Raw genomic sequence first — 26,921 nt, forward strand, 5'->3', positions numbered from 1 at the left:
AGCAAACCCATATAGCATCCCGTTATTAGATCGATTTTACTATATTATAAGACTTTTAAATTATGTACAAAACAAACAGCTTGTGATAAGTTTAGAGAAAAATAAAACCATAAAACATAAGTGATACTAATAAAAAGTAGTGGTATCCATGGAATTGGCTAACTAATCGTAACTTTATCTGCCTACAAAGACTATTGGATGCACTCCAAAACTCCGTAGCTTGGTGGGGGTTTCGGCACATCGCGCTTTTTCTTTCAGTGGTGGATGTGGCTAATTAAGTCTTGTCGCAAGCTTTGTTTGGGATTCTTCAATTGAAATTTTCGTGAGAAAATCATTATGAACCATTTTATCCTCTACAGAGAAACCCGTCCTTAAAAATTAGGTCGGGTTTATTCGATGTCCAATGGGTTGTTGTGCGCAATTCCATTGTTCGTGCAGATGTTTTTGGAAATCTGGCTCATTCGGCTGTAGTTTTCGGCAAACGAATCGGTGTTGATCTTGCGGATGTTGACGCGTACTCGATCGGCAGCCTCGTGGCACCATGCTTGCGTCATTAGGATTTCGTGATCGGCTGAAGGTAGATTGTTACGAACCGCTCGAGTTGCGCGGGATAGAACTACTGCCATTGAATAGGTATCGATGGCGGCATCGGCCAAACGGTTCAGCATGTACTGCTCTTCTACAATTCCCTTCCCGTGTTTTATCAATAGGGATTCAACAGCTGTACCGAAGAGATCAATGGATTCTGAGCACTGTCTGGCTGATTCTTTCAGTGGATCGGCAACGAACGTGGTCAGGTCAGTACCTCCGTATCCAATGCTTTTGATGGCTCGCCGAGATCCTTCCTTAAAGATCAATCCCAAATTAGCTGCCGGGTTTTTGAAGGCTTTCTGGAGCTCCTTGAGATGAGAACCAGCATACTGGATGCCGGTCAGTGCTACGAACAGCCGAAGAATATCGTTTGTTCCCTCAAAGATTCTGAAGATACGCAAATCTCGCATGACTCGTTCCAGTCCTGCGTCTTTCATGAAACCCATACCACCCAAAATTTGGATGGCTTCATCGCACACATACCACGCTGACTCAGAGGCAAAGACTTTAGAAATAGCTGCTTCCAGATGGTAATCTGTAGAACCAGAATCCATGTTTCCGGAAATCATATAGGCCATCGATTGTGTAGCGTAATGGTGCATAGCCATCTTAGCCAACTTTTCCTGGATGCCTCCGTAGGTCTCGAGCTTCCTTCCAAATTGTACGCGGTTGGTTGCATGCTCAGTGGCCTTCTGGATACAAGCCCTCATGGTACCCGAAAGAGTGGCAGCCATACCGAATCGGCCATTGTTCAAGATGTTCATAGCTACTTTGAAACCTTCACCTTCCTCACCCAAAACATTTTCAATAGGAATTTTGCAATCTTCAAAGTAAACTTCAGCGGTATTCGAGCATTTGATGCCCATCTTATTTTCCGGAGGACCACTGCTAACCCCTCCGAAACCTCGCTCTACGATAAAAGCGGTGACCTTATCTCTCTTCTGTCCCGTTTTCGGATCTTGAACCTCCGTCTGAGCAAACACTGTCATAATATCGGCAATTCCGCCGTTGGAAATCCAGATCTTGGATCCATTCAGCACGTAATGCTTGCCATCAGCACTCTTAACGGCACGGCATCGAATTGAACCCGCATCGGATCCGGAACTCGGCTCCGTCAAGGCAAATGCAGCATAGGTCCTACCGGTGGACACCTTCGGTAGGTATTTCTCCTTCTGTTCCTTTGTGCCGTACAGCAGAATTCCCTGTAAACAATCATAGTTTATTTACAAAACCCTGTCTAGTTGCAGAATGTTGTTATTTAGTCCAAAAGCGTGATAAGAGATCACGTGCTCACCTTGAAGCCAATACTCTGATGGGCACCGATGAAAATACCCAATCCAAGATCCTGACCACCGATAATGTCACACATACGGGAATATTGGGTGTTGTTCAAGCCCAGGCCGCCGTACTCCGGTGGGACTTGCAGCGAAAAGGCTCCCAACTCCCACAGGGCATCGCACACCGGTTCCTCAATTTTGGCATTGTTGTCGTTCTTGACTGGGTCGTTAACTTCCTATTATTTCCATAGAAAAAATCATTTAGGTTAGATCATTTTTAAGTAACAAAAGAGGCAGCTTACTTCGAAGAACTTGTTAACGGGATCAACGAAGGCTGCGATGTACTCCTTCTGTTCGGCGTCCAGGGCCTCTGGGTAGGGGAAAACTTGGACAGGCTGGACCTCACCCCGGAAGATGTTGGTCAGGAAGGACATGTTGGGTTTCTTGTCGGCGGCCGATTGCTGAGCCTCGACCCGTTTGGTTTGTGGAGCTGCGGAGAGACATCTGGCAGAATTGGAGAAGAGTGAGTAATTTAAAACTTTTAATTTTGTTTCAACATGTTTGAAATGCTAAAACTGATACAAGAAAATGGCTTTTTTGCCATTAGAGTGCATTTGGCGGACAACCCACCTTTTTTTGTTTGATGACCGCGTCAAACGAATTAAAACAAATCGGGTATTAACGAAATTAACCATAGAAATCTAATATGAATTGACAAACATATGCAAAAAATCCGGAATCGGGAATACCAGTTTTGAACGCGTGCTACCCCAGTGCCGTGACGATAAGCGTTATCTGCCGAGAGCAGGTATAACTAGATAACATTTTACTCGCTACTCTCATTCATACATCAAGAAAATAAAATTGAAAACTCATTTCCGATCGAATATTCAAGGATTGAACATCAGCTGGTAGAGGAAGAACTTTTTTCCCAACTAAGATCGTTATCTGTTATTTTGATTGACCTTGTTCAAGCTTATGTTATGATTTTGCAAGATCACTGATTAACTCCCACAATGTTAAGAGTGATTTTCAGCTAGTTCATGGATTAAAAATGTTTTTAATATGTGTGGGCTTTTAATGTTGATCTCGGTTCTGTTTAAAACATGAATATTTGTTAGCTACAAAGTCAAAGCAAATAAAAAAAAAACGGTTAAAATTGTTTGGAAGAAAGAAATTTGGTATCCCATGATTTTTTGGTCAGAGATGGTTTGCATTATTGTTTCAAGGATCTCACTTTTCATGGAAGGGGAGCCCCCATACATAATCAACTTAAAATGGGACACAACTCCAATAATTTTAAGACGATTATCATAAAATTTGAATCACGAGCACGAACAAGTTAAGGAGGGTTTTGATAAAGTTAAACATTTATAACGACTTACAACAAATTTATATAATAATTATATTCGGTTTTAGAATAAAAATAGTGCTCATTATCTTCAGAGTATTCAAAAACAGGCAGGATTAATCAAAACTTCAAAGGCTAAATTTATTTTACACTACTGGGAACTGTTAGCTTAATACCCTAACAAATAATTTTTGGAGTTCCTCAGGGATGTCACCTGAGAACTATAATTTTCGTTATGTGTATAAACGACTTGATTCAGGGGAAATTTCTTAACTTCGTTACTATAACTATGGCCATGACATTTTTCAAGGTTAGGTTAGGAAGCTTTACAAAATCCTTTGAATTAGAATTCATTCTGCTAGCAAAACTTGGTATCACGAAGGCATCATCTCAATTTGTCTTCAATAGCATACCGATGCCAATATGCGGCATCAACACAACAAACTGATCGCATTATTTGGTATTAATCTTCAAACAAAAACTAGGGTTATCTGAGGGTTCACTAATTTTAGAAAAACAAGTTTTGAAGCCTGATTTTGGTAGATTTTAGCGCACTGAATTCGAATCTGTTTTCAAATTTTGTCAATCACCTCTGGTTCTGGTGATTTGTCGTTTGAAAAATTTAAGGAAATTATTATATCAATTTTTGGCATCACAAGACTATCATTCTAAGGATTTGATCTCGAAAATATCAATTCATAGAACAAATTTTTAAGACCCAGCTGAATAGTTGAAGCCCGGAAGATTCTGCAAGCAGTTTTCAAGAAGTCGTGATTCTGGAATGTTATTCCCCCAGCGGTCCAGCAGCACAAGGCGGTGCTAGCGGTGTGAGCGGTCGAAATTCAAATCAACAGCGGATTTGGCGATGGTTCGAATGGTGCATAAGCGCACGCAGGCGGAAACGTTCGAGCTCTCGGACAAGTCTGTCTTCCGGCGTTGGAGAAACTTAAAGGTCGCGAGAATTACTCAACGTGGGCGTTCGCCATGAAAATGATATTAATTCGAGAAGGCACGTGGTACGCTGCTTGTCCCGGAGAAGGTCAACATGTCGACGAGGAGGTGAGCTTGAGGGCACTCGCTACAATTTGCCTGAGTTTTGAGTCGGTGAACTACAGCCTAGTTCAGGACCCACGAACGGCACAGGAAGCTTGGGAAAAGCTACGAAGAGCTTTTCAGGACGACGGTCTGACGAGGAAAATCGGTCTCCTGCGGAAATATGACATCGATACGGCTGGAAGAATGCGGAAGCGTGGAATCATATGTCGATAGTTTGATGTCCACTGCCCATAAACTCGCCGGGATTGAGTTTCGAGTAGACGATTCATGGCTGGCGGCGTTGTTGTTGATGGGACTCCCTGCAAATTACGAGCCGATGATCATGGGATTGGAGGCATCGGGAGCAGCACTGCCGGCGGATGCCGTAAAGACTAAGATACTGCAAGACGTTAAAATTCAAACAGTATCGAAGCCGAGTGGTGCTGATGGCGTGCTTTACAGTGCACAAAAATCAAAGCGGCATGGCAGCAAGAATAACGGCAAGAAGGACGGCGGTTGTTTCATCTGCGGAAAACCTGGTCACTATGCGGTGAAATGTTCCCAGAGGACGGCCAATAACAAGCCAATGTGCAGCGTGTTTTCGATTGGCAACGTTGTTGAGTCCGAGTGGTACTTTGACTCTGGAGCGACAGCACACATGTCGCGTTCGGCTGACGGTTTCGTAAAGCAGCAAGTTCTTTCTCATCCAGTCAGAACAGCGAACAACGATTCGATGATGTCTGTGTCCAAAGGTTTCGTCAAGCTGGAAGTCAACGAAAGTCCTATCGAGATTCAAGAGGTGTTGCAGATTCCTGAATTGGCAGCAAATCTACTGTAGGTGAGCAAAATATGCCAGAAAAGATTGACGCTTTTGTTCGAAACAGAAGGCTGTAAGGTTCGCGAGAAGAGCGGCAACATTATAGCTTTTGAATCTCGTCAAGAAGGGCTATATCGACTCAATTGCAAGATGGATGGTTCTTTGGTGACGGTAAGCGCAGAAATGTGGCTCATATGCTTAGGTCATCTCGGTCAGCAGAACATGACGAAACTGCAATCGATGGTCCACGGTTTCAAATGGTCCGGAACGATACCCGAATGTGTGGCATGCATCGAAGGGAAGCATGCTCAAAATCCGTTTCCTTCAAGTGGTTCCAAGGCGAAGGGTTTGCTGGATCTGGTGCACTCAGACTTGTGTGGCCCGATCGAAGTCCCGACGCTTGCTGGAAGTCGTTATGTCATCACTTTCATAGACGACACCAGTAGGAAAGTGTTCCTATTTCTTGGGAAAGAAAAGCTAAGTGAAAAGTGCCTACGAACGGTTCAAGGCCAGGGTCGAGCGGCAAACTGGATGAAAACTGAATGTGTTGAGAACCGACAACGGAACCGAGTACGTCAACGAAGAGATGCGGAAAAGTTTCAAAAAGGACGGAGTACAGCACCAGAAAAACCTGCTCATACACTCCGCAACAAAATGGGTTGGCAGAGAGCATGAATCGCACTCTTCTGGAAAAGGCCCGTGCAATGTTGAACGATTCCAAATTGCCGAAGCACTTTTGGGCTGAAGCGATTTTGACGACAGCCTACATCACCAACCGGTGTCCATCAAGAGCGTTGAATAACATCACACCCGATGAAGCATGGTACGGAAAACGTCCGAACTTGCATCATCTAAAGGTCTTTGGTTCACGTGCGATGGTTCATGTGGTGAAGCATCAACGCAAGAAGCTGGATCCGAAGTCCCAGGTATGCATTTTCGTTGGGTATGCCGAAGATTCAAAGGCATACAGGATTCGGTCCGCAATGAAGTGTTCATCAGCCGTGATGTCGTCTTGGTCGAAGAGGGAAAGTCTGCAAATTACGAGCCGATGATCATGGGATTGGAGGCTGCCAGCACTGCCGGCGGATGCCGTAAAGACTAAGATACTGCAAGACGTTAAAATTCGAACAGTATCGAAGCCGAGTGGTGCTGATGGCGTGCTTTACAGTGCACGAAAATCAAAGCGGCTTGGCAGCAAGAATAACGGCAAGAAGGACGGCGGTTGTTTCATCTGCGGAAAACCTGGTCACTATGCGGTGAAATGTTCCTCCTTTGGTCAATTCTTTAAGCCCAGATCCCGTCAATTTCATGAAATTGACAACGATGTAGATGAAAGAATCTGTTACCCAATACGAGGATGCTGACTCTGCGCTCCCACCGCAACTTAGTAGACCGGCTGATCAGCAGCTAGAGTTTAGGCGCAGCGGTCGGGGGCGCCGACACCTAAGCAAGTATTCCGATTATGTTACTTTTACGCCTTTCACTGTGCTCGAAAATTCCCCTCAGACATTTTTGGTTGCTACTGATCAAACCTGGGAGTTAGCAGATTTGCCGAAAGACCGAAAACCGATACGCAACAGATGGGTGTTCAGAACCAAACGGGATGCTGACGGACAAATCGAGAAATACAAGGCGCCTCTTGTGGTGAAGGGATGTTCGCAACGTCCAGGAATCGACTATCACGAGGTCCATGGTTGGTCCGCACTTCTCAAATCCGACAGTGCGCTGTGTAAATCGCACCGTTATCTTCTACGATTTGTGGAGCACCACACTTCATTCCGAAATGCTCTACACTCGTTTCCGAATACAGCCGAAGCCAAGTGCCGAGCAAAACCGGTGCCCCAATAGCAACACTACTGTGTGAGCAGGAGAAATCCCGAAACACACAACTGAAGTGCATTTTCTTCCTTCTCTTCCTACCACAGTAGGCAAACAAACAGCACGAAACAATATTGCCTCTTCTTCTTCCTTTTCTTGTTGGGAAAGAACCAAGCCTTCTGAGTTGCTTTAGCGCTGCTCCCCTACACTTAATGAGATGATTTTTTTTCTCTTGCTCTCACCCTGGCGAAGCGTTCTCTGCTCTTTGATTGGGTGTACGCCCGGCGTCTTAACAGAGCAGGGCAAGTGTTTCAGAACGAAAAGTTCACTGAGTTGCATTTTTCAAGCCGCTCGGGGAGAAATGGACAACCATGACGAGGTCTATTCACCGGTGATCCGATATTCGACGATCCGATATTCGACGATCCGATATCTATTGGCGCTTGCAGTGGAGCACAACTTGGACATCGAGCAAATAGATGCTGTGAGTGCGTACCTACAAGGAAGTCTCGGAGATGAGGTCATCTTCATGGATCAGCCGGAAGGGTTCGGCGATACGAGCAATAAGGTCTGTTTGCTCAAGAAAGCGATTTATGGTTTAAAGCAATCCGGACGAGTGTGGAACGCACAACTCGATGGAGCACTGAAGGAGTTTGGCTTATCGCAATCGAAGGTGGACAATTGCCTGTATTACCAGCTGGCGTTTGGTTTACGTTTACGTTGACTTTTTTTTTATCCAACGACCCAAGCCTGAAGAAAGAGCTGAAGGAATTTCTTTGTCAGCGGTTCAAGATGAAGGATCTTGGAGAGGCCCAACTTTGTCTCGGATTGCGAATATCCCGTGACCGAGCTGATGATAAACTGTGGATCGATCAGGCTCAGTACGTGGAGAGCACCTTGCAGCGGTTCAACATGTGAAACTGCCATCTAGATTCGGTTCCGATGGATCCAAGTACGAAGCTGTACAAGACGATATGTCCGACCACGAGGGACGAAATTCTAGAGGTGAAGGAGGTTCCGTACAAGGAAGCTGTTGGTTACCTGACGTATTTGGCTCAAGTAACGAGGCCGGATATTAGTTTCGTCGTGAATCAGGTCAGCCAATTCTGCAGTAACCCTGGTCGCCACTACTGGGAAGCTGTGAAGAAGATATTCAAGTATCTGAAGGGAACCGTTTCCAATTTTATCAAGTACAGCCGAGCAGGAATTCATCTAGTTGGATACTCAGATGCGGATTGGGGAGGAGATCCTGATAGCCGGAAATCGACAACTGGCTATGTTTTCACCATGATGGGAGGAGCTGTGTCATGGAATGTGAAGCGACAAGCAACAGTTGTGTTGTGTTCATGCGAGGCGAAGTATCTTGCGCTGTCCAAAACCATCCAAGAGACTCTTTGGTGGCGCCATCTACTGCAAATTTCTAGACAACGAGTCATATCCCGATACGATGTGACAATCAATCCGCAATTTTAAAAACTACCAAAACTGTTGCAGAAAAACTAATAGTTTTTAGAGTTGTTCGATTTTCCAAAAAAAAGAGATACAGATAGACACTCGTATAATCGATCCAACTTGAAAATCAAAGCATTAAGATGGATCTCTGATAGATCGATCTTTTCTTTTTTTCAACAAGAAAGATCAATTTTATGTTAATAGAAAAGCAAAATCCTCAACCTTCCAAAGTTTCCAAACGCTTTGATATAGATACTTACTCTATATCTTCCAATGTATGTACATTAGACCGCTGCAAAAATTGAATTTTTGCTCCCATGTGTTTTTTCGATGACTTTTGGGTCACCAAACATCACTATAAAACTTGAGATGATTTCATTGATTTCTGAGTTAGCAAATGCAAATAAGCTTGAAATGAAGTTGGTTTTTGATTTTTGGTTTTGATTATTCTTAAGCTTCATTTTTTGCTAACATGACAAGCAGCTAAGCATTTCATGGAAAATGTTATGACTATTTCAAAATAAAAAATCTGAATCCATTGAAAAGTATTTGAAAATGGCAGACTTTGCTTGATTGAGCTTTAAATAATTTCATGCAATGTTTTTGCAAATATTATTTAAATTAATAAATTCTCTTGCTTTGCCAAGCTGTTTTTTGAGATATTTATTCTCATTCTACGGTTATACAGCTGTCAAATAAGCAGTCAAACCGCTAAAATAAAAATAAACATTTTTTTGACAAAACAAAGTATAAGAAAGAATATCTTTCTTGGAGTTTTTGTCCTTTGTTCACATAAATTGAACTGCAAGAATCAAGGAATATTTTTCATCCAAAGTTATGTTTTTTGGAACTTTCAGTACATCTCTGGCGATTTTTGAATCAAATTTTGTTTTCTCATACAAATTTAAAACCCGTTGCGCTAATTCAGGACTGGATGGATCGCTTTCAAAATTTTTATTGCTGTTTCTGGCAGCCAAAACAACCAAAAAAAAAAGTTATGGGAAGTGTAAAAATTTAAGAATTTGAAATTACCATACAAAGCTTGCAGCGGTCCAATGTACATATATTATCAAATTTGCAGGAAAAAAATCCACTTAGCTAATCTAATTTTGAGTATCGATTTCGACTAGATGCCCGGCAGATGAAACTGTTTGATATCAAATCGGTTTTTAAAAATAGAGTCTAAATATCTCGACTCAGCGAGAAAAAAATCCGAAGGATCGAATAAAAAAACAATCTCATCGATTTTTCCATTCTTTAGAACCGATCCGAAAAACGAAAACCAGATTTGAAAAAAAAATCTTCCGAGGATAGATCAATGGTATATTCGGATTCAGTGTTTTTTAGAAAGTAAAAATCAGCTCTCAAATCTTTCGCAATACGAATTATTTAAATTTAGTAGATACATCTATGTTATCAGTTTCAAATGTGCCTTAGAACTGGTTTTGTTCTTAATTGAAAATTTAAAAAAAAATCCAAAAAAATTTTTTTTTTCTTGTTTAACACTAGAATTTATTCCCCTATATTTTAGGAGTTTATTTTTTGTCAAATTAAAAAATCGACAATGAATACTTGTTCAGAAATTTGATTAAGTAACAATAGAAAAATGGAAGACTAAATTTCCTACCCAAAGGTTATTTAATAGTTACATTGAAAATGTGCTTGGGTAAAAAACCGCATTGAATATATTCCATATATTTGTTGGATTGTGAATTATGGGTGCACTATTACGACTATTACTAGGAGTCCTGATTTGCATTTCATTTGTCGGATGTCGGCATCATTTACGACTGACGATGACTAAGCCAAAATAGTCTAACGATTACTGATAACTAGCCTTTTTTCCAGACTAAGCTGGAAAAAAACAAATCACAAAGCTCATATTGAAAAGGATTTAGAGCTCAAGTTCCACTAGCAGATAATGCAGGCAGCATGTCGTCATTGCTGTTTTGGCTCTGTAGGTCACCAACACAGATACACACCGAGAGAGCCTGTAAAAGTTGTTTACGTAAATTGCAGCGATCGTCGAGAGTCCAAAGTCCACTGTTTATTTACTAGTAGGTAGCAGTTGACGACGACGACTCATATCTATTACGACGAGTGTAGTAAGATGGGAAATCACACATCACTGCTTTGTGATTGAGTTAATGTCACGTCCTCTCTAAGTATATGGCGTGGCTCTTAGGTGATACGATTTCGAAAAATCTAACTTTTTTGATGATTAGATATTTTACCGTTCAAGGTCTTCCTTTGCTTACCTCTGCAGTTCGATGGCTTTCACCTTCTGGCTGTTGCGGATCACGATCTGCCCCAATCGGTACATCTCCTTCTTGGCTTATACGGTTCTGGCAAGGTCACCCAAAATATAACTTATAGGAAAAACAAACTAAAAATAGCACGTTTGAACTCTTTCCTCACTACACCTGGAAAACTTGGGACAAAATTTTAAAACTGACTAAAATAGGAAAATGGTATTTTCCCTTATTAAAAATATTTTCTCAGGATCAGCACAAGAAAAGACGAACTGCGTAGCTACTCGGTCAAGCTCTTTGACACTAATGACGGATCCGATTGCAGCAATGGTTGCCTTTATGAGCAATATTGGCACAACGCAACAACGAATGAGGGGAGTGAAGTGGTCGTCAAAAATAAAACCTTTGCTGTCTGCCTGACTGCGGCTGTCGTTGTCGTCTTCGACCATTTAATAGCCCCTTGGCAGGGGCTTCATGCAAGAGAAAAATGAATCACCCTATGCTGTTCATTCGAAGCATTTCGAAGAGAGCGGCATATGTGAGGATGTTTGATAGATTTCAATTGACCGTTTGTGGCGCATAAATTTTTTATTAGTTCGATTCAGTTTTTATTCTTCAATCTATACGTTGTTATCAGCAAAGATTCAGAATAATCTGATGTTCATTTACGTCTTGACTTATTTATGTCTTCAAAATACCAAATGACTAGCAAATCATAATTTATTATAAAATCAGGGTGGGTGAAAGTCGGGAAATGTGGGAACAAATCGAAATCCAAAATCCATCGGGAAAAAGTCGGTAATTCCTCGAAGGATTTGGGATTTTTTTACCCAGCTGCTTAGTGCATATATTTCAGTGCCTATAATGATCAAAGATAACTGAGAAATTGTAAAACTAACACTCAAATCATGTTCAGAAAAATTTAACTCGAATTTAACTCAAAGCGTTCTTTGAGCTGAGGAGCTCAAATGCTTACAATTTATCTCAACCCATACCAATCACTTTCGATTGAAGAAATTATTCTTGAAGTGGATTCCAGATGATTGAAGTTTCTTATTTTCGCCGGAATCCTTAAAGTATTACAGACCCCGTTCGATTTTGGCAACACGCCCGTACATTTTGTGTTGCCAAAATCGAACGGTTTTTTTCTCAACTTTATTTCAGTTATTTTTACAAAATAACTATTATGATTATCACAAACTTTATTTTAGTCAATTTCCGACCATTTGTAGTAATTTTTAATTTTTTCCATCATGTTTTTGTTTATTTTTGCACTTTTCTTGTTTTGTTTATAATGTTTGTTTTCTTTTGTCATATTTCCTTTTATGTCATTCTTCATAATTTTCAGTTGTTTTTTGTCATCTTTTGTTTGAATTTATTTTTAAACGTTTTGAATTTCTCTTTTTTTGTCATTTTTGACTACTTTATAAATTTTTTAAAACTTTTGTTTTTATTGTTGCATTTTATCACCATTTCAGAACATAAAAACGCATTTATTGTGTTTGTCAAAATGAAGTTGGTCCTGTTATGACGAAAACTAAAAGGTAATGATGTTTCTAAAAACCGTTCGATTTTGGCACATGTGCCAAAATCGGATGTTGCCAAAATCGAATGTTGCCGAAAACGAACGGGGTCTGTACATGAAATTCTATACTACAATTTAGATCTATCCAAATTTAGGTTTGAAGTACGGGTAAAAATCTAGATAAAAAATTAAATAATTTACCGTACAGTAAACATACATATGTTTCAAAGTTATTCTTTTTTCAAATGTTGGAATTAATAAGTTCAATTCAATAAGCTTTTATATATCCCACCTGGTAGATTATCGATAAAGGATGTTAAAAATTATTCAGAATATTCGGTTTCTTTCTTTTCAATTGATCTCAAATACATTTGCGATTTCAGAACCTCAAGTAAATAGGGTAACGGACCTATTGTGGACCGGGTACGTATTTTGGACCACATTATAGCTTTTTCCAATGTTTCTCTAATAAATCATGTTAATCATGGAAATTTTGAACAAATATAGTTAAAGCTAATTCTTATGATTCCAATCCTACCTACCATAAGGCAGGGGTCGGGGAACTTTTTGAATCATTACCCCATTTTTACATTTTTATTTAAGTTGATATTACCCCATGACGAAGAACAAAAAAAAAACTTATCCGTATACACTAAGCGAACATTCAAGGCGTGTTATTTGAATGCCTCAGGGAAAATATTCACTTCTGCATATGCCGCTTAATTCTTTACTTTCGAAATAAAACCAACAAATTCATAAAATTGCAAAATGAAAATACTTGAATACTTGCAACTTTTCACTCACAAAATATTCACTGTTACCCTCAAGAATTTCACTTTTACACCATTTGGGGTAATTTACCCCGGTTCCCCGACCGCTGTAATAAGGAGAGAAAATTGAAAATAATGTTTTGATTTTTCATATTTGGGCCGAATCAAGCTAATTTCAGGAGGACGTGTCATAATAGAAGTCAACTTTCAAGAATATTTCTGCAAAGCTGTGATGAATTTAACAAATACAAACATGTTCACAGCTATGATAAAATACTTGAAAACTAGTTTGTAAGCTCGAAGAACCGAAAAAACTTGTTTTAATAGTAATTTGACCCATGCCGAAAATAGGTCCTACTTAATTCCTTAGGGACTTATTTTGAACCACTCAACATAGCCAGGGGGGCATCCATAAATTACGTAACGCTCCTAGGGGGAGGGGGAGGGGGTAAGCTCGAGCGTTACGAATTGTGACATAGGGGAGGGGGGGAGGTATGCTCATCGTTACGTAACGATTTTTTCTTTCAAAATTTCAGTTTTATCGCAGCTTTTTTATGTCATGCAATTTTTGCAGGATGATATGCAAACCAAAATCAGTTTAAAATTTGTAAGCTTCAACATGATTGAAACTGGTTTGTAACTTTTCCTCTTTTAAGATTCATAGGTAGATTTCTTAAAATGTTTTTTGAATATCCGTGAAATAACCGTTGCAAAACCGAATATGAAGTACATCTATCCCCAAGAACTCAATTCAACCTTAAGACGGAAATTTTACTATTTTTTCTCAATTGATTTAAAAAATGCAATTTTGGTTATTCTGACGAATATTACTAAGTGGAGTATATCTAGCATAACAAGCTATGCTTTTGTCACAAAATAAAGTAAACAAGGTGGATCATCAGTTAACAAACACAGAGCAACTCGTAATATGACAATCAATTTATTTTATGAGAGAGTTATCATCAATCAGTACTAAGAAGCGATTTGGATTATTGTTATATAAATTCCGCTTTGAAAAACGTTTAAAAAATTTACGATAAATTTTTTTTAACTTCGAAAATCAGTATTTAAAAATGTGAGAAGATGGGGGGGGGGTAATTATCAGCGTTACGTAATTTTCTTAGGGGGGGTACGTCGAAGCGTTACGATTTGTGACATACGGGGGGGAGGGGGTCAAAAAAGTGCATTTTTTGCGTTACGTAATTTATGGATGCCGCCCAGGGAATTAAATGTGATGTTAAATGTTCATGAATGAAGTAAAACATCGTACGTCGATATGAAAACAATTATGTACACTATTTCAATCGCTTATTATGAATAAAATTTCGGAAAATTGGCTTTATTCTATTAAATCAACTCGCTAAAGCTCAACCCTGCCTTAAGACGGGGTTCACTTCAATCGACATAAAACCTAGCCAATCATTGTTTACCTAACTTTTTGTTCACTATGCTTTCAATCACGTTTATCTAACAATCCACATTAATGTCAACTATTTGATGAGCAGTTGTCAAAAGCTACGGCTAAAAGAAGCTTAAAACGTGAAAAAACTGGCCATACATTTTTTTTGCTTCATGAGAAAGAATTGACAGTTTTTTTTTTCTAAAAGTTACAACTGTTCAGAGTTGATTTTCGAGAAAAAAATATACTTGGTTGGGTAGAAGAGTTGAAATATAAACTCCGTCTAAAGAAGGGTTTGGAGAAAAATCGACAACAAATCGGCGAATATGGAAGGAGTTAAATTTTGGTAACAGTTGAATATTTCAATTAATAAATAGTAGAACAATTTTGAAAAAATATATTCAACTTTAGCTATGAGATAGTCCTAATGTGTATTAAAACTATAGAAAAAATTGATGAAATGTGTAAAAATTACAAGCGAAAAATTACTAAAAACCTAGTTTTTCAGCCCCTGTGGTTATTCAATTTAAAAAACTGTTGAAAATTTTATTCCGACGATAATTTTTTTTCGGAGAACAAAAGTTGTTTTAAAGATAAAACTAAAATTTTGTGAATTTTTCAGCGAAAAAAATCTGGCTTTTGGATGGTTCAAAAGAACTCATAATTTTCGCACATTTTTATCTTTTTGAATCTCTGTATTCTACAGTACTGAAGCCAAACCAAATCCACTAAAGTTTTGTAAGTCAAAATGCATCAATTGATGTCGCGGAGTTAAAGATGTCAGACTTTCTCAACTTATCGCTAGGTTGAAGAAGATTTGCGTTCAAAAAAATAATCCTAAACATAAGCCAACTGGCCAGAATTTAACACTGCAGGAAAAAAATGTCATCTAGATTGTAGTGTGCTGTAAAAAGTTCCAAAACGTTCCAAAGTTTGAAACACACTATATAACGGTGGAATTTTTCCGTTTTTATTCTATTCTTATCAAAAATTAATGTTTTGGAGCATAAGAAATTGTAGAAAAAAAGGGTGTAATAAGAAAAATTCAACAAGCAAGTGTACCGAAATAGAAACTGGGGTAATGTTGAAAGAAGTTAGTTCAGGAATGAATTAAAGTGAACAAACAAAACTTGACTGCAATAATAAAATGCATAAATCGCTGTCGTAAATTTAGCAAAGTTTAGAAAATACAAACTTATTCAGTTCAAGGGTGGTCCAAAATAGGTCCAAAGGGTTTTCCAAAATAGAAACCTGGTGGTCCAAAATACCGACCAGAGTAATGAACAAAGAATCGAGTTTTTATGCTTAAATCTTGTTACATTGCACCAAACGACGATATGTTTCGATAGAAAAAGCCTAGATCTTTGTTATGAGCTTAGCTTAGCTTAGCTTGATTGACTACTCACATCCACCTGGATCATTGAACCCGAAATGCACCATTAACAAATTTTACAAAATTATGTTTCTTCTAATAATCAGTTGATGAAAGCGTTATTATAGTCACAATACATGCATTTCGAAAACCATGATCGCAAGCGTGGCTCTGTAGAAATAATTTCACATCGCCAATGGTTGCTACTCCGTGATTGACCGAGGCCATCAATTTTGTACAAAGGTCAAAAGAATGGTACTTGGGATTAGTGACTCATTCTCATTGTACAAAACTGATGCTCTCTCTTTGAACATCAATAACGGCGCCGGCCACGTCCTAGTAGTCAATAGATAGTTTGGAAAAATAGAGAAAGGGATGAAAGATATCAATTTACGCTTTAGGACCGAGGTCACCTCTGCATCCTAGCAAACAATTTTGTTTCGGAGTGTGGGTGGAAGGATATGACCAGGAAACACTTTTGACCAGTGCGATATATTTTTCAATACTAATCTCGAAATTTTTGTTTTAAGAACATTCCTAACCTGCTAAATCCAAATTCCTGAATAATAATCCGATCTCTTTTCATTTTTGTTAACACTCTCTAACATAGCTTTATCACAAATTTAAATTTTAAAAATCTTTTATGTGGCCAAGATTTACTACAATTTGAGAACCTCTCATTTCTCATCCTCCCAAGGAAAAACGAATTTTTTGATAAACTCATTCTATTATTTTTTTTAGGAATCCTGCTCAAAAACAAAATTTATAGAACTTGTCAACTACCTAAATAAGGTTTTTTCAATGTGTAGTATAAAAAATAAAATTATCTGTTTCTTAGTTTCGCTTATCATTGTATGAACGTTGAGGTGTGATATGAAAAAAAAAATCAAAATTTGAAGATGAATTCAAAAAATAAACTTTTTCGCAAATAAATTTCATATTTTGTACCTAATTTATTTTTATCTAAAACATAAATAAAGCAATGTGTGTTATTCTTGACATTCCAATTGAAAAGAATTTTATTAAACTGTACGAATAATTTACTCAATCTTTTCTGTCAAAAATGCTCATTTTGCAGCTACTCAAAAAAAAAAAAAGAATTTCCATAGGGTTAGTTGCCCTACTTTGGACCCTTTAAGCGGTGGTTTTTAAATAATCATAGTTTTCTCAAAAATGCACGGGAAATCTGTATCCTTTAGGGAGTTAATTTATAAGTCATGATTTTATCTGCAAGTTTCAATGAAAATTTCCAACATAGGTTACGCCGTTATTGAGAGATTTGCAAAGATATGGATGAACTTAAGTTCCAACATTGAACCTACTGTTCCTATTTTAGTACTGGACCGGTTCCTTTAAATGGACCTAGAGCTAAAATTCATATAAAAGTATGATTTTTCGAAAATAAATAAACAAATTTATTGAAAATGTAATCTTCAATCATTTATTATCATACAAAAGTATCACAGCTTTTTAACATTTAAAAAAACTTGAATTTCTGTTATGAATATCACAAACACTTTTATTCCCCGTCAGCTCTATCAGCAGAACAATAGCTGAAATTTGTTTGTGTCTACTTACTTGTAGTTTATGTGCGTAAAGCTGGCAAAAACTGTTAGAAATATTCAATATTGGTTCAGAATTATGCCTCAATCAAAAATTCGCATCTTTTTTAATTTTTTGGTATTGATACAAAGTTTTTGTGATGTTAGGTCTAAACATGAAACATCAAAGTCGAAAGTTTCTTATAATTGGACCCGTTGCAAATTTTCCGAAATTTCCATTGATTTTCATGAATTTTAAGAAAAATAGGTAGGATGGTTCATATTCCTCACAGTGAAAGTAATTTTCCTTTAAACTTTGGCTTGTACAGTAAAAAATCGTGATTTTACCTTAAACCCTCTAATTTTTTAAACCGCGCCCCACTAAATGAGCTGTCTGATTTTCTACTGATGAGGGGGTACATTTTTAAAAACGTTGAAAATTTTATCAGAAAGAGTTTTAATGTAAAAAAACGGGATGGTTGGGTTCAGGAAGAATAAGAGTTCATTGTGTGCATAGGAGTATATTAATTCTATGCCAACAAAAAGAAATATTTACAATTTTCGACATTTTAGGACTAAAGTAGGCTCTAGGTCCAAAGTAGGAGCACTCACCCTACTTATAACGAACGATTTGATTCTAGTATAACTAACTTAGATTTCATTTAAAAAAAAGTTTTTTTATAGTTTTTTCCTGGATTCCTTAAAATTATTCAAAACAATTGAGCTTTAATAAAGTTATTGTTTTTCAAAACTTCTTAAAAATTATTTGTTAATATTAACACTTCACATGCTTTCAGTAATTAGAAGTTCTTCTTAAACCCTTAGTGTAAATATTCAGCTAGGTTCAATTGATGAAAATAAATGTTTTTTTAAGAATTCTAAGATGATTTCATTATTCAATTTTAAATAAATCAAAATTTCCCTTATAAAGCCTTGAAAAAATTTATACTCCTCAATTAGCGGATCAAGATTTGCCTAAAAAAGTCAAATGAAAATATTTAACCGAAAAACTCAAGGTATTTTTCCATATAAAATATCAAATGTTTTACCGTTTATGAGTGTCTAAGATATAAAAGATTATAATTTCCATAAGGAAGTTGGTATAAACAGCTTAAACAGGCAATTGGCACTATTTTTAAAATTCTCGCAAGAGCAGAATATGTAGTTTTACCGATATATCTTGTTAATTATAATTTTTTTTCTATTTTGTATTTCTGGCGAATGTATTATGTATGTATTATGTTTATTATTAGATTGAAGTTTTTATTTTGAATTATGAAAAGAAATGGTTTATTTTCAAAATCTTTACAAATTTAAACTTTACAAAACACATGTAAAGAAATATTTTTCGAAGAATGGCAATCATTTTCGTTCAATACTAGCACCTGAACACTATTTTGTTTTCTACTAGCATTCATTTTTCATCCATACCACAATATGCACATCCAAATTTTACATCAATTTCATATTCAAGCCTCAGCCGAAAAATAAATTCTCTTATCATGTGTAACCACCTAAATCGTCCTCCTTATCATCATGTTTAAATGTATGTCTGTAATAATACTTGTTATGTAATGTAGCTAAACAATTTAATAGAACCAACTAATGAAAATTTTTCTGTTCTGTTTCAACATTTTTTAACTTTATTGATTATTTCAATCCTTCAGTCTATACCACAAACCAATTTGCATTAAATAATAAAATAAAGTAGTATAAAATAATGAAAAATTTCAAACGAAAATGTAAATCGATGTTCACTTACGCACAACCGTCCAATTAAAAAAATTGAAGCCTTCAAATCCGGAATATCATTCTGAATCATTCACTAGATGGCGATATAAGAAACCAAATTTTACCACAAGATGTCGGTAATGTGCGTTATGACTTTTAATAGTTATTATCAGAGATCAGAGCCATCTACATTTATTTTTTTATCTCGTGAATTGACACGACCATCAACAAACGAAACAAACGCTATGTAATCACAACACCAAAATTATAACAAGAAAATCATAAATAAATCGATGAAACCTTTTACTACACCTCTTTGATAAAAAAAACTCATTAAGAAAACGCGAACAGCTCCAACCAGTTTCCAGTTCAGAACTGTTACCTAAATTTGGAATACAGGAGAGGTCTAATCACATAGAAAATCTTTTAAAACAATCAAGTACTATACAGTGCAATCTTCTACTTAATTAAGAAATAGAATATTTTGGAACCAAAACAAATTACTTGAATGAAATAAATTAAAAAAAAAAAAAATATGTGCCTCGAATGCCGATACTTATCTTTTTCGATGATGCAAGTTATCCCTCGTGTCCCATGTTGAAACGCTAAGTTAAGCAACCGTTTGCTTTAGCTAGGACCTAAACCTTATTTTCAGCGCTAGGTTTATTCGTGTTGAGCGATATTTTCTCGAAGCGTTGAAGCGTTTGTAAACAAAACGTCATCCAATGACCAAATTGAAGACTTTTAAATCACTCTTTTTTAGAAACTAGCAAAAATGTTTCATAAAACTTCACTATAAACAAACTCGCGGACACTTTATTGATAGATTGCTCTTATAAAATTTTAATTTTGAATAGGTAAAACGCGTAAAAATTCACTAAAATTTTTTGCAATAAAACTCGTGTTTGCTAGCAAGTAGTGCTTCCAGACCTCTCAAAAAGCCTAGATCTTTGTTATGAACAGACAAAGCAGTTGAAAATTGTAACATGTACTTTTTTATTTCAGAAAATAACATAGCCACTTCCCAAAGCGGTCCAAAATAGATCCGTTACCCTATACAAAGATGGAAGTTTTATTTAATATTAATTTACTAATAATAGGTATACAGTAGGTACAGTTAATAATTCATTGGAAATTAAATGCATTCGCACTGCAACTTCATTTGATTGTTGATAAATAAATCTAAAATGGTAGGTATAAGTTTTTGAAAGTTATCGGTTAGATCCAAAGATATGCGAAGTACAATATTTTAGGCTTGAATTGAGAAATGCGATTTTTATAGAATTTAGGACGGTTTGTGAGAACAACAATTATTTAGCAATTTTTAGATAGAAATATAATTTGAAATGTCATTAATAAAAATTTCAATAGAAATCGTATTTTTTGGTTCGAGCCTGGAATATTGTATTTTGCATAGCTTTTGGTCGAGCCGGTACAACTTTTCTGAAACTTTGCTCATGTTTGTTTTATTTTCCAAAAATCATCTCACAAAATTTTAATTTTATGCAAGAAATAGATCCTGAGATATTGTATATCATCATAGTAAAAAGTAATGTAAGTTCAAAGTTGAAGTAAAGTACACTTGCGTCTTATTTTTATGAATGGTACTATATATACTTGGCTATCAAAATTAGAATTTTTCAAAGCCTAGAAAATGACCCGCTTTTTCACTGTGTCTCGCTTTTTTTTTCGTGAAATGTCCCGCTTTTCTTCAAAACTATCTGGCAAGCATAGTTTAACCCCCCCCCCCCCATATGAAGATTTTTTTTAAGTAAAATTTTCAAAGTAGTAAAGGGAAATTACTAAATTTTTCTCGCATCCGGCGGAAATTTATCTTGAGACATTTCCAGAGATCCTATGCTTGAGACATTTCATTTTACGAAATTATGTATATATTTCTGTTCACGGATTTAAACTTATTTTTAATTGTAAATTTCGAATTGCAATTCAATCAACATTTTGTGTTGAAATTCTTAACTTGACATTCAAAAACACTACCTCGTTCTTGGAATGGGATTTTATTAATAAATGTAACGAAACAAATTCGGTGTTTGAAACCAACCGTTTTAACATCAAGATTGATTCATAGAATACTAATTTTATACATAAACAAGTTGGAAGCCATGATGGCATCAGAATTAGCAAAATGAAATCTAAAACCCTGTATCCTCTACTTTATTACTAAAAATTTTGATTTACAAAACATCGTGCTGATATGAAATATTCTTCACGAAACCAATTTCAATCACAATTTTATTTTGTGTTTCTTGTTCTTCTAAATGCTAAACATCGCATTCGAAAGCGATGAATGAAGCTTTAAATCATATTGAGTTTTAGATATTTTTAAAGTTAAAAAACTAATGGATTTGCAGGTTTAAACAAATTATGTTAAATGAATTAATTTTTTTCTATAGTTTATTTAAAAATGTCAGAAATAATTGTAATGAAATCTTTCCAAAATTTTCAAAACTGTAGAATTAAACTTTTTTATCATGCATCATCATCAAGTATTTCTTTACCGTTGATTTGATATTTCATCAGTTATCAAAGATTGAGTTCACCTAAAACTGATACATTTTAAAGCTTATAAACACCATAACACTAAACGCAAGGTGATAGACAAAATTTGACAAATAAAACGAGATCTACGCGCTTATATCTATAAAATCAATTATTCAACCATAGGTACCTAAATGCCGTTTTTTTGAGTTATCAATTAAATTATATTAATAAGTTTTTAAAATTGTTGAAAAAAGAAAACTTCTTATATGTCAGAAAACTTATCATTTTCTTCTTCATATATTGTTTTAATTTTCAACTACATTTCCCGATTTTTAAAGTAAAACTATTTAAACTTTATGAAATATTTTTTAGAGGTTTGTTTTTATTTTTTTAATACTAAATTTTTGTTTTCTAAAAACATAATTTTCTTGGAAGCCTTCAAAGGCTTCAAATTTGTAATAAGAAAAATATAGCTTCCATCTTCTGTCCTTTCCAGGACCTAATATACCAATTTAAACCGACAACATATTCAAAGCTTGAAATTTTAAACTTCAAAACCTTCGAATGAAAATTTATAAATTTTTAAATATTATTTATTTAATTTTCATTATTTTAAATCACTTTTTCAATGAATCATGATTTTTAATTTATCTTTAGAAATTTCGAATATTATTTGAAGAAGCAATATAAAAGTTGAATTCTAATGCCCAATATTAACTAAATTTGTATGAACTTTGTGCGTTCAATAATTACAACAAAACTTGAAATTCATTTTTTTTCCGTAGGTGAAGGAAAGAAACGAAACGAAAGAACATAAGCCGTAAATATCATGAATTTTTCGAAAAAGATTGATTTTTATTATATCAATTTCTTAGTGATCATTTCCCAATCTGTAATTTGTCAGTTTAATTGATCATGTTGTATTATAAATATATAAAAATATTATTTTGAACTTCAGAACATTTTTTACTTTTATTTTAATAAATGGAAGAATTTAAATTTGGAAAGGGTTTCATCTTTGACTTTGATCACCGGCAGTCTTGAAATAAAGTTAAATATTTTCCTCTTTTTCCAAATAAAATTCAATTATCAACTATTGAATATATTCTCCTAAGTGTAAAATGGTTTTTTTTTTCCGAATCGCGAATCCACGTTTCATAGCGTGATTTATTTTCTTTTACACTTCAAGGTAGTACAGCGGAATTTTTTAATCAATCCTTCCACTGAAAATGAAGAAATGAAATTCAAAATAAAATGAATAGTAAATAACAATCATTATCATTTTTCTAACAATTTTTATCATGATAAATTTCTAACCTGATCTAACATTTATTTGAGAATTCCATTTTTTTTTAATCTGGTGTTGTCTCTTAGGTATTCTATTTCTGTGCATTAATTCTTGTGCCTCAAGCTTTATTCGAAATATTCATTTTCATTCTTTTTCTGGTGTTTTGGAAATATTGATTTCAAATTTGAAAACTTGACTGCTTAGAATTCATTTTAACCAAATTTCTAGTTCAGAATAAGGATCATCATTTTGATAAATGAATGAGTTACAGGAAATAGCATTGATTTGAAATATTAATTCTGATTTGCTTAGAAAATTTTGATTTATTTAATCAGTAAAATTTATTATATTTTAAGTTTTTGTGTTAATCATAAGTAAGAAAATTATTTAGAAATAAATCATCTTATTTATCGTATATTTTGGTATTATTTTTGGCTAAATTTTGAATTTTGAAAACCCTCCCCATGGACGGATCCTTCTCACGGGCCTGGTTACAAAATATAGGTGCAATAGTACCCCTGAATCATAGCTTAACTATACTGGAGATTTAGAACACAAAGTCATGTTTATATATTTTTAATTTTTTTTAATTTTTATTTAACTGACCACTTAGTGCACTGTTCAGATAACTACAATGAGTTTCTGTAACGTCAAATTTGAAACAAGCAATATTAACTCTGCACAAAGCTGTAGCTGTAGCAGAACCAGGATAGGCGTATAATAACGAATTATCAGAGTACGATGTTAGAGGAGCTTTGACTCTTCTTAACCCTATAACCATTCCATAGCTAAGAGCACTTGACACATGTGACAAGTTTTGATAAAAACTTGATTCAATAGAGAATTCTAAAGCCTTTTGGCAACCTAAACAAAAAAAAATATCTTTTTTTTTCATGAAAACGATCGACTTTGATTTTAAAAAATTAAATATATGTATACGAAAAGACATTTTCACCACAGAATTCCTTTACCAATCCAAAAATAGAAGGGACTGACCACTTGTCCAATACAAGGAAAATGCACAAATTTTACGCTTGATGTAACAGCCATAACTGATGTAATTTAGATCACATTCTTCTATGATTCCAAATCGGTTATTATTAACAGATAGCCAAAAACAATGATACCGTAAGCAATGCGTAGAGATTCACATTTGAACACATGTGTAGAGATTTTTACTAAACGGAGTTACTAGGAGAGCAAAGAGATAAGATAAATGAAAAATCATGTTCCAAATTGGCAAAACAAGAAAATATTGAAGAACACAGCTTGTGGAAATGCATGTATGACATATGTGATATTGGCAAACTCTTCTCGAGAGAAAATACGCCCAAAAGTTCAAAAATACCAGCAAGAATTCAAAACTGATTGAGACTCAAAACATTTGCTTCCAATGTTTTGAACTTGAAATACTTTTGAACTCTGAGTGCTATAATTGACCTTGACCTATTTTCTCCCCCTCCCAGATACAACCTCATTGATTTTCAATAGACAGAAATATAAGATAAACGTATCTGGGAAGTAATGGATAAGTCGCCTCGTACGACATGGGCCAGTATCCCAGTGGCAGTATTCTTTATGCCGCTGCCACACAGCGCGTTATTAAGCACATAATTGAAATTTTATGTTAAATACGTTTAAAATAGCGTTATTAACTTCGATTAAATACCGGTCGATATCTGCATATAAAGTGAAGTCAGAGATTCGTCGTTCGTTGAACCTTTAAAAATAAGGGTTCCGAAAAAAAGAGGTACATACCTACCTTTAATGAAAATACTTTCAATAAATACATAGCATAGGAATGAGGTTTTGGGCTTGTCTTCTAATTTATGTAAGAATTTAACATTTTACCAAATGTAGTAATAAAACCAATACATCTCACTCTTCAAAAAACAAGGCGACACATCAACCACGCCATCATGTGGAGAAAGTTCTAACTATCACGTATAAACTTCGACGATCTGAACTACTGGCACTGGCGGATTTCTGACTTTTTTTTCGCTTTTCGCTTTTCGCTTTTGGCACGGACCAGATTTCTAACTTGTAGGTGGTGCTGTTATCGCTTGACGTGGTGATGATGGTACCACTGAGGATAGGTATTATCAGAGACTTCAGTAGGAACTTTCGTCAGTAGGTGATGCTGACCTGCGTGTCCACGATGGGATGTATGGAAAAGGATGTATGGAATTTTAATTTTCCATGTTTGCATTAAAAACAACGATTTCTATGAAACTACATATAGCGCATTCTACCACGTGTGTTTTCTTCTAGCTTTTCCCTGTGCGATGTCAGAAGCAAAGATTTGGAAGCGTATTTGTATTATTATCATCTCCAGCTTGTAGAGGATATCTATTTCAATTGAACAAACAATAACCTGATGCTAATATGTAATACAAATGCTCTTCCAAACCTTTGCTTCTGACATCGCGCAGGGAAAAGCTAGAAGAAAACACACGTGGTAGAATGCGCTATATGTAGTTTCAAAGAAATCGTTGTTTTTAATGCAAACATGGAAAATTAAAATTGATGTATCTCGCTTGGATACAAGTGGATACTGACGGTAGTACCTGCATCTTGTAGACGAAATCTTCGACTTTATTTTGCATCTGAAGCGGGCTGCCCGATGTTGCCCGGTGTTTGTAAAATAAGGTATGAAAAAGCCCTATTTTCGGTAATATTTTTAACATAGCTCTGCAGTATCACATTTAACAAACTTGAAATGTTCAACAAAGTGGTGTATTTTAGTAAGACAAACAACTTTGTGGAACATACTATTAAACTTAAAATTAACTGAAAAAAGTTATTATTAATAAACTGATTTTAGAGGTTAAGTTTCTTAGTTGGCCGATATCTCGGATATTAATTATTTCAGAAACTTGGCATCTGAGACAAAGTTGTAGAAAATTTGATTTTAAACAAGTTTGTCGAAGATATCAAAGAGCTAAAACCTATAACAGAGAAGTTAGAAATTTTATCTAACTTGTAGGGGGATTAATCAGAAAAATAATAGTTTTTATTATAGAGCTGATTTTACTGACAAACTTCTCCGAAGACACCAATATGCTTAAGTGTGACCTAAAAAAGTTATAAGCAGCGATCACGTTTTTCGTCTTTTGGACCACTGTGCACAGGTACCTACAGATGACTTGCCAAAACAGATATTTCTTCGGGAACTTTGACAGTTTCATGTGCTTGAAAATATCTGCTACCTTTCCCCTTCCTTTTGCTGTATAAAACTCCTGTCCCGGAAGCTGCTTGTAGTCGGCTTTGACGTAGGTTTCGTCGTCCATTACCACGCAGTCAAACTTCGTCAGCATCGTCGTGTACAGCCTCCGGGATCGCGCTTTGGCCGTCGTATTTTGTTTATGATCGCGATTTGGAGTCACTACCTTCTTGTAATCGGTAGTCCGGCTCGTTTTTGGCTCGATGCACGGTTGTAGACGATACATCCAGCTTATTTGCGGCATCTCGGAGAGAGAGGTTAGGGTTTTCGCTTGAAACTACCGGGAACTCTCTTTGTCGTCTCAGCGGCTTCCGGTTTTCGATTTCCCCCCGATTCAGACTTCCTGGCTGTCGACAAACGTTCCCCCAAACACTTTTTATTTTCATTTGTAACGGTTGATTTGGCAACTTTTAGCGATTTTGCCAGCTTTGCGTGCAAGTAGCTCGGATTTTCGCGATGCGCGGCATTTTGGCAACTGAATTCCAAAATCAAAATAGGAGCAACATTCTACACACACACACACACACACACACACACACACACACACACACACACACACACACACACACACACACACACACACACACACACACACACACACACACACACACACACACACACACACACACACACACACACACACACACACACACACACACACACACACACACACACACACACACACACACACACACACACACACACACACACACACACACACACACACACACACACACACACACACACACACACACACACACACACACACACACACACACACACACACACACACACACACACACACACACACACACACACACACACACACACACACACACACACACACACACACACACACAACACACACACACACACACACACACACACACACACACACACACACACACACACACACACACACACACACACACACACACACACACACACACACACACACACACACACACACACACACA

General features: G+C 36.1%; 1 protein-coding gene across 1 annotated transcript; it reads right to left on the bottom strand.

Moving 5' to 3' along the window:
- Positions 1-17: 17 nt before the first annotated feature.
- LOC129745729 (very long-chain specific acyl-CoA dehydrogenase, mitochondrial) lies at positions 18-10,919 on the bottom strand. Its single transcript, XM_055739048.1, has 4 exons — positions 10,600-10,919; positions 2,171-2,372; positions 1,886-2,104; positions 18-1,793 (listed from the first exon to the last, which is right to left on the bottom strand). The coding sequence occupies exons 1-4, from the start codon at positions 10,662-10,664 to the stop codon at positions 390-392; spliced, it is 1,890 nt and encodes a 629-aa protein (XP_055595023.1). The 5' UTR covers positions 10,665-10,919; the 3' UTR covers positions 18-389.
- Between the last annotated feature and the right edge of the window lie 16,002 nt (positions 10,920-26,921).

Source organism: Uranotaenia lowii, chromosome 2 (assembly GCF_029784155.1).
Source record: "Uranotaenia lowii strain MFRU-FL chromosome 2, ASM2978415v1, whole genome shotgun sequence".
Classification (NCBI taxonomy): Eukaryota; Metazoa; Arthropoda; class Insecta; order Diptera; family Culicidae; genus Uranotaenia; species Uranotaenia lowii.

Coding starts and splice junctions, on each gene's coding strand:
- LOC129745729 (XM_055739048.1), bottom strand. CDS start 10,664: ATGTACCGATTGGGGCAGATCGTGATCCGCAACAGCCAGAAGGTGAAA. Junction 2,105..2,170: donor CCGTTAACAAGTTCTTCGAA/GTAAGCTGCCTC, acceptor TGGAAATAATAG/GAAGTTAACGACCCAGTCAA. Junction 1,794..1,885: donor ATCAGAGTATTGGCTTCAAG/GTGAGCACGTGA, acceptor GATTGTTTACAG/GGAATTCTGCTGTACGGCAC.